The sequence below is a fragment of the Ruditapes philippinarum genome, unplaced genomic scaffold (assembly GCF_026571515.1).
Source record: "Ruditapes philippinarum isolate M1 unplaced genomic scaffold, ASM2657151v2 ctg224_1_1_1_1, whole genome shotgun sequence".
Taxonomy (NCBI): domain Eukaryota; kingdom Metazoa; phylum Mollusca; class Bivalvia; order Venerida; family Veneridae; genus Ruditapes; species Ruditapes philippinarum.
In genome coordinates this window covers 356,354-363,619 of record NW_026864086.1, presented here as the reverse complement: position 1 = coordinate 363,619, position 7,266 = coordinate 356,354, and the positions used below count along the sequence as shown (strand labels likewise).

The 7,266-nt window shown below is 32.4% G+C and overlaps 1 protein-coding gene across 1 annotated transcript in view; it reads right to left on the bottom strand.

The window, feature by feature from the left end:
* Nucleotides 1–2,573: 2,573 nt before the first annotated feature.
* LOC132724381 (replication factor C subunit 1-like) overlaps nt 2,574–7,266 on the bottom strand; it is a 28,215-nt gene continuing 23,522 nt past the window's right edge. The window contains exons 20-23 of the mRNA XM_060709233.1: nt 6,987–7,132; nt 6,552–6,765; nt 5,388–5,594; nt 2,574–3,603 (exon numbers count right to left, since the gene is read on the bottom strand). Of these exons, the coding sequence (XP_060565216.1) occupies nt 3,496–3,603; nt 5,388–5,594; nt 6,552–6,765; nt 6,987–7,132 (675 nt within the window). The 3' untranslated portion in view covers nt 2,574–3,495. The remainder of the gene's footprint in view (nt 3,604–5,387; nt 5,595–6,551; nt 6,766–6,986; nt 7,133–7,266) is intronic.

Below are 7,266 nucleotides of genomic sequence, written 5' to 3'. Positions count from 1 at the left end.
TTCTTTTACATTAAGATTTTTAATAATTAATTCTTTATAAGAAATTTTCCACTTTAGCGAAATACTCTTTTAAACGACATGGTTACACTTTTGCAATGTATATTGAGTGGTGTTATGCAATAAAACCGATCGGTCAACTTTTGAAGTATCCCTCACGATAGGTAAGGTAGAGTAAACAAAATGAATACCACTTTGCACATCGTGAGTTACTTACCGTAAGTCTACTCCAGCGTTACTTGAGGTGACCTTTCGTGATTGAGATTAAGTATCGATCCTAAACGATTGTATGGACCTTTCCGGTTTTTCGTAGCGGAACATTTAGCCACACCTTTTCCATTCATTGCTAGGTCAACTGCTCACAAACAGTATCACAAACATAACCATGTGTTCTTTTGTGCAAACCAGGTCAACCAGTGACTATGTATTATCACAGTGTAGCATAACAAGTTAGCCAATTTACATAAAACTGTAAACACTGGAAAGTTCAGCATTTGAGATTGTCCTAAAATCATCACGTCATTATGTCAATTTATCACATACCCGTGCCGATTTTGCGACTCCGTAAAAATGGTATTGCATAGCTTTAAGACGCGCTAAATATTAGTGTTATACTATAGGCGTGTCAATAAAAACTGATTTTTTATCACTTCAAACGGTCTTTATATTAAAAATTTTGGTATGTTATAAATAGAATATTAATTAAATAAATTCGTGCATGTTCATTACTGAATTTATTGAACTCGTTGAATAAAATGATATAATGCTCATAATATATTTTTTCTCAACTTTTACAATAAATTCAGTATTAAACTTACACTCGTTCAATATCCTCTATATAACGAGCATTAATACTCCAGTTTCATCACAACCCAACAAAAGAGAACTTAGCTCATAAATTGATGGAATTGTTTCTAAGACAAATAAAACAAACGTAATTAAAGAAATGAGTCTTCCCAGTATTACTGATGAAACTGAAATTTCAAATAAGAAAAATCCGGTTCCTTTTTAAACTAGAAGAAAAAGAAATGGAAAAACTTTCAAATCACCTAGTCATAACACTCAAATGTCAGATCGAATCTTTAGTTTATAAAACTGTTTCTGGTGTAAATAAAAAGCTGGCGTCTAGAATTGTAGCTACATAAGTTGCAAAAAGTGAATTGGCTAAGGATCATCAAAGATTTGCGTGAACAAGTTCAATCTTTCTAACAGTCATTTAAACTTACTCTTGATGAACATGAACAATATTCACGTCGCAACAATATCAGGATCTCAGGCGTGAAAGAAACAAAAGACGAAAACAAAATGATGAAATTGTTGCTAAAATTTGATCAGCAGCAAGCACACATTTGCATCGGGGCGGGAAGCCTTTTTCTCACTAACCAGATAGAAAAATCCGTAAATGTTACTAAAAATAGCGGTGTTGGAAAATCTTATCTCACATGGGCTTATCTCACACTTAACGTGCAGCACTTCTAAAAACATATTCCTACACACATTCACTCCTTTTAACAAAATAGTTATAAAAATGTTTTCGATAGTAAAACCGATGAAAATCTGGATCGTTATTTGTAAATTTGTATCAGTTTTCTGTCCATGCAAATAGCAAAAAGTAACAAGGTTTAGGCACCGTTATGACATGTTTGTTGCAATCTTAAGATGATGACTTGTGTATGGTTTCGACCTTTTTTTATGATTCACGTATATATCTTAATTTTATAGTTACCATTTAAATATCAATTCTAGTTTCATATTTTTTTTTTAGAATGTTATATAATTATGTCATGACAAAACTATTTGTAAAACTGGTATACTTCAGCCAGGACTTGTTTAACTCGCTTAGTACTGAAATTTATATACACGTATATACAGAAGTCAAGTTAGATGTATAAATAAATGATATATCAGTAACCTTTGTCAATCGTATATGTTATTTTTGAATTTTCATTACTTACAAAATTCATCTCTGATTTGTATGCCTACTTATATATCAACTTTTCTCATTGTATGGACGGCGGTGGTTTCTGTCAAACTATGACACCTACGTAATTGGTGAAGAGACAGACCTGCTGGTACTACAGCTACTTTGCCGTTGGTAAAGCAACCAAGAACATATACCTTTCGTAGGTAGGATTCGATCAAGGACAAATTATGCTTATATTTGTTTGTTTAAGTTTTAGGTCACACCGACACAGTATAGGTCATATGTGGACGTTCCAGCTTACTGGTAGAGGAAGATCTCGGGTGCTCCTCCGTGCATTATTTCAGGCACGAACGGGCAACCGAGTAGAAACACTGACGTTCCGTAAGCTAGCTGGATAGCTCCCTCACATGAAAGAATTCAAAGTCCCTGTCGGGATTCGAACCCACAGCTGTGAGGGCAAGTGGTTTGAAGTCAACGACCTTAACCACTCGGCCATATGTTTATTACGAGTGATATGCTGAATGTTTTTTGTGTTGTCAAGTAATTGTATTTTGAGCCGATTGTATTAAATACAGAGGGAAGATATTTTAAGTCTCGAGTAGACATGTTCACATAACCATCTGTGATAGAAATGAGAAAATACAAAAACGAATTACATTTACTAATACATTTATTGAATCAAATGCATCAGCAGATATTGCCTTTCAATCAGCACTATAAATACAAGCAATACAGTTACTAATATACCAAGAAAATTGCTATATTAGCAATATATTTACTTGGTTTAATAAACACAACAAGAAACATTGACATTATATGGGTTGAAAGTCAAACTTGGCTAATTATCATGATTTTTTTTATCAGTGGCTTATTTATTCCCTTTCCTATATTGGTCACTCAAACCAATTAACTACCTGGCACAACCAAGATGTCATAGCATCAAAATAATGGACTAGATTAAAATGTTCTATGTTTTATATCAATAATTTGAGCTAATGAAAATAATGAGGTTGATTGTGCAAGTTTTTTTCCCTTCCAATGCTATTTGCATTGCTCTAATGTTATTTGTTTCATTCAAATGTGACTTGCTTTGTTCCAATGTTATTTGTTTCATTCCAATGTTATTTATTTCATTCCAATGTTATTTGTTTCATTCCAATGTTATTTGTTTCATTCAAATGTTACTTGTTTCATTCAAATGTTATTTGTTTCATTCCAATGTTACTTGCTTCGTTTCCAATGTTATTTGCTTCTTTCCAGTGTTATTTGCTTCTTTCCAATGTTATTTAATTAATTCAAATGTTATCTGAATCTTTCCAATGTTATTTCCTGTGTTTCAATCTCATCTGTTTGGTTCCAATTTTATTTGACAATCAAGCCCAGAAATTTCCACATTAGGATTGTTGATCAACTCGGTAATGCCATGGTTTATCAACGAGTGATATCCATAGGTGACAAATGATATGTTTTAAAAGGTTTTCCATATTTTCCACTGTTTAACCATGCCACTTATTTCAAATTCTGTCCTTAAATTTTTTATTTTCAATCTAACCATTTCAAAGTCTTTTTTTCTGTCATGATTTTCCTTTTCCTTTTCCCTTGGCCTTTGACTCCCCTTTTCCTTTTGCAGGACCCTTTCCTTTGCCTTTACCACTTGTAGAAGATGCGGCTTTTGTTTTCTTCTGTGATAAAAAAAAAGCATAAACAAATAATGAAACAATCATTTTATTTTTGAAGATTATTTTTTGCATTTCAGAGAGGAAAAAAGTCATTTTTGAAAATTTTTTACATTATCATAAGGATTACAAACATTAATGAGTTAGTAAATATTGACTAATGCAAGGCAGAATGATAAACATGAAGCTACTATCTCTTTTTTTTGGACAATTTTTGTAACATGTATTTTTAGATCATTTATGTCACATGAGCAACAATATAGAGAACAAGAGCACCGCTAGACAGAGCATTATATGCCCGAAAGTGTTTCTTATTTTTTTTTAGTAAGGATGAAACATTTGTAAGACACGAGAATAAAATAAAGTATTACCTCCTTCAAATAGCAATCATCCTATTAAGTTTGAATATTGTGGGCCAAATGGAATTTAAGTTATTCTCCAGAAACTGTTTTCAGTTTTAAAATAATAGTGACCTTGACCTCTGACCTTGTGATCCCAAAATCAAAAGGGGTGTTCTACCCAATAAGGACAATCATCCTATGAAGTTTGAACACTGTGGGCCAAATGGAACTTAAGTTATGTTCTGGAAACTGTTTTCAGTTTTAAAGTAATAATGACCTTGACCTTTGACTTTGTGACCCCAAAATCAATAGGGGTCTTCTACCCAATATGGACAATCATCCTATAAAGTTGAATATTGTGGGCCAAATAGAACTTAAGTTATGCTCCGGAAACTTGTTTTCAGATTTTAGGTAATAGTGACCTTGACCTTTGACCCCAAAATCAATAGGGGTCTTCTACCCAATATGGACAAATATCCTATAAAGTTTGAATATTGTTGGCCAAATGGAACTTAAGTTATGCTTGGGAAACCAAATTGCTAATAGACAGACGGAAGGACAGACGCAAGGCAGTAAAACATAATATGCCCGAAATTTTTTCGGGCATATAAAACTGGAATCCCTAAAGAACGCCCATAATGACATCATTGAAAATGTTGCAGGCTAAGTTTGATTGAGCCTGTTCATGGACAGTACTTGAAAATGCAAGTCATTGTCCAAGCCCCCTACCAACGGCTGAAGCAGAATTCAACATATATATAAAATTTTGAATTTAGAAACATCCAAGTCTTTCACTGAGATCAATTATTATGTCACCTAGAAGACATTGTTATCAAGGAGCGTTAAACCCTTTGTTTTTCAATTTTATTAAAGGTTCATCATGCCACATTTATTTCTCAAAAGCTTTTTAATTTTGGTAAACTTTTATAATATCCAAAAAGTTACTCATTTGCCAATTACTGGAACCATCTTTATTCATATATTGCTTTTGGCATTAAGCACAATTACAGTGAATAAGTATTTTGTATGACAAATTATTTCACATTTACTGCTATTTTTTCAGTTTACAAGCATCTTACATTTCTCAAAAACCATCATTAAAATAAATTCTGAGGCATAACGTGCATTTAAGTGTTAAGTTTAGTACAGGCATTTGTCAACGATTTTAACATATGTTTATGTAAATGGAAATTCATAACACCATGATTATCTTTCATGCACAAATGATGGCCAAATGCCATATGCTGCTAAAATTAACATTTTAATTTTAAAAAAAATTTATATTTATTTTCTCCCTCTTAATTTCGTCTACTTTGAAGTTATCTGTCCTAAAATTGAGTTTTGAATTCATCATGATACATAATTCAACCTGGCTTTTAAGAATTTCTCTGTTTACAAGTCTGACATCAATCTTCCCCCCACCACCCCAAAAAAACCCCTTTATCTTACTTTTATCATAGTATCTGTTTCTAAATCATCTTTATCTTCCTCCTCCTCTTCCTCATTAGCCCCGCCTCCTTCCTCCCCTTCACCCAGCAAATCCAGCTCATCTGTGCTAGCTCCACCTCCTCCTCTTTTCTTCTTTGTAGCCACTCCCGTTGAGTATGGTGTCATATGCACTTCTTTATTGTAAGTACGGGTAAATGCTGATTTTGTCTATATCCAAAAAAAAAATAAACAATTGACACTTATGAAAATAAGATTACTTATTATTCAAATTGATTTTACATCAATTTGAAAGATAATTCATTATCATTTATAATAAAGGTTTAATTTGATTTTTTTGATTGATCTAAATAAACTTAAAAGAACAATAATTTTTCAACCTGTTACATCAATGTAACAGTATTTGGTAAAAGAGTACAACATATGCCACATGAACAGAGCAATATTTGTTACATTTAAAGTTCAGTATCTTCCACGTTTATATTACAATAGTTACCATTCGAACAGTGCTATATCTGACACATGACTTGTGTAATATGTCATATTAGTACAGTATCTGCGTGTTAATATTGCAATATTTGTCATTCAAACAGTGCAATCTATATCTGACACATGACTAGTGCAATATGTCATATTAGTACAGTATCTGCTGTGTTAATATTGCAATATTTGTCATTCAAACAGTGCAATCTATATCTGACACATGACTAGTGCAATATGTCATATTAGTACAGTATCTGCCATGTTAATATTGCAATATTTGCCATGTGAACAGTTCATTATCTGACTAGTGCAATAACGGTATCTGTCACATCAAAAAAGTACAGAATTTGCCACATCAATTGAGCAATATTTGACCCTGTCTAGTGCAATATCTGTCATATAGAAAGTGCAGTACCTGTCTTATGACTAAAGCAGTATTTGTCATCTTAACATGCAGTATATGTTATATGACTAGTGCAGTATTTGTCAAATGAACAGTACAATATCTGTTACTATCTGCAGTGTTAGCAATGCAATATCATTCATATCCTGTCATATGAACAGTGAACTACCTGTCATGTGAAAAGTGCAGTAACCTATACAGGAAAAAGCAAATATAGAACACCATGTTCCAATATTTGGCACAAAATTGTGAAAAATTAAGCAAATATAAATCAGTCTCACCTTTGTACTAAGTTGACTTAAAGGATCTTTACTATTTGGCCATTTTGTAATATCCATAATGTTATCAAAATCATCTTTAACAATGTCATAATCATCCAATAACTTAATTACATCTGGTACACCCTCTGCCTCCTTCTTTACTAAAGGTTCAGTGAGGGACTGACGTAGAAATGGGAGATAATCTAGGTTCAAACTTTTCTTATCCCCCGATATCCTGAAAAAATGCAAATGAACAGTCCAAGTTTTTCCATATACTTAAAACAGTAAAAAAAAGAAAGGAAGAAAAAATTAAAGACAATTTAAAGCATTGATTATATAAAGAATATTTATAACTAATTTAAATATATGATGTGAGACAAAGAAGGGCACCATCAATGACAAATATCACACTTCACATTTTATAGGTGTAGGATAAAAATCAATTTATCAACTTACTGAAGCCTCATGTGCGTCCTTAATTCTTGTAAAATTCTTTCATTTTTCCCTGTTGTAGAGTTTTTACCAAGCCAACTTGGGAACGAGATCATCTGAGTGATGTTGCCCCTCATATATTCTCCCGGTAACACACTAGCATACATTGCCTGGTATAATACATATACAACATTTTTTATGTAAATATATATCAATGTTAAGTTATTTCAACAATTATATATCAAAGTTAGGTTACTTTACAAAGTGGCAGAGAATAATATTTCCTATTTACCATATTAAGGAA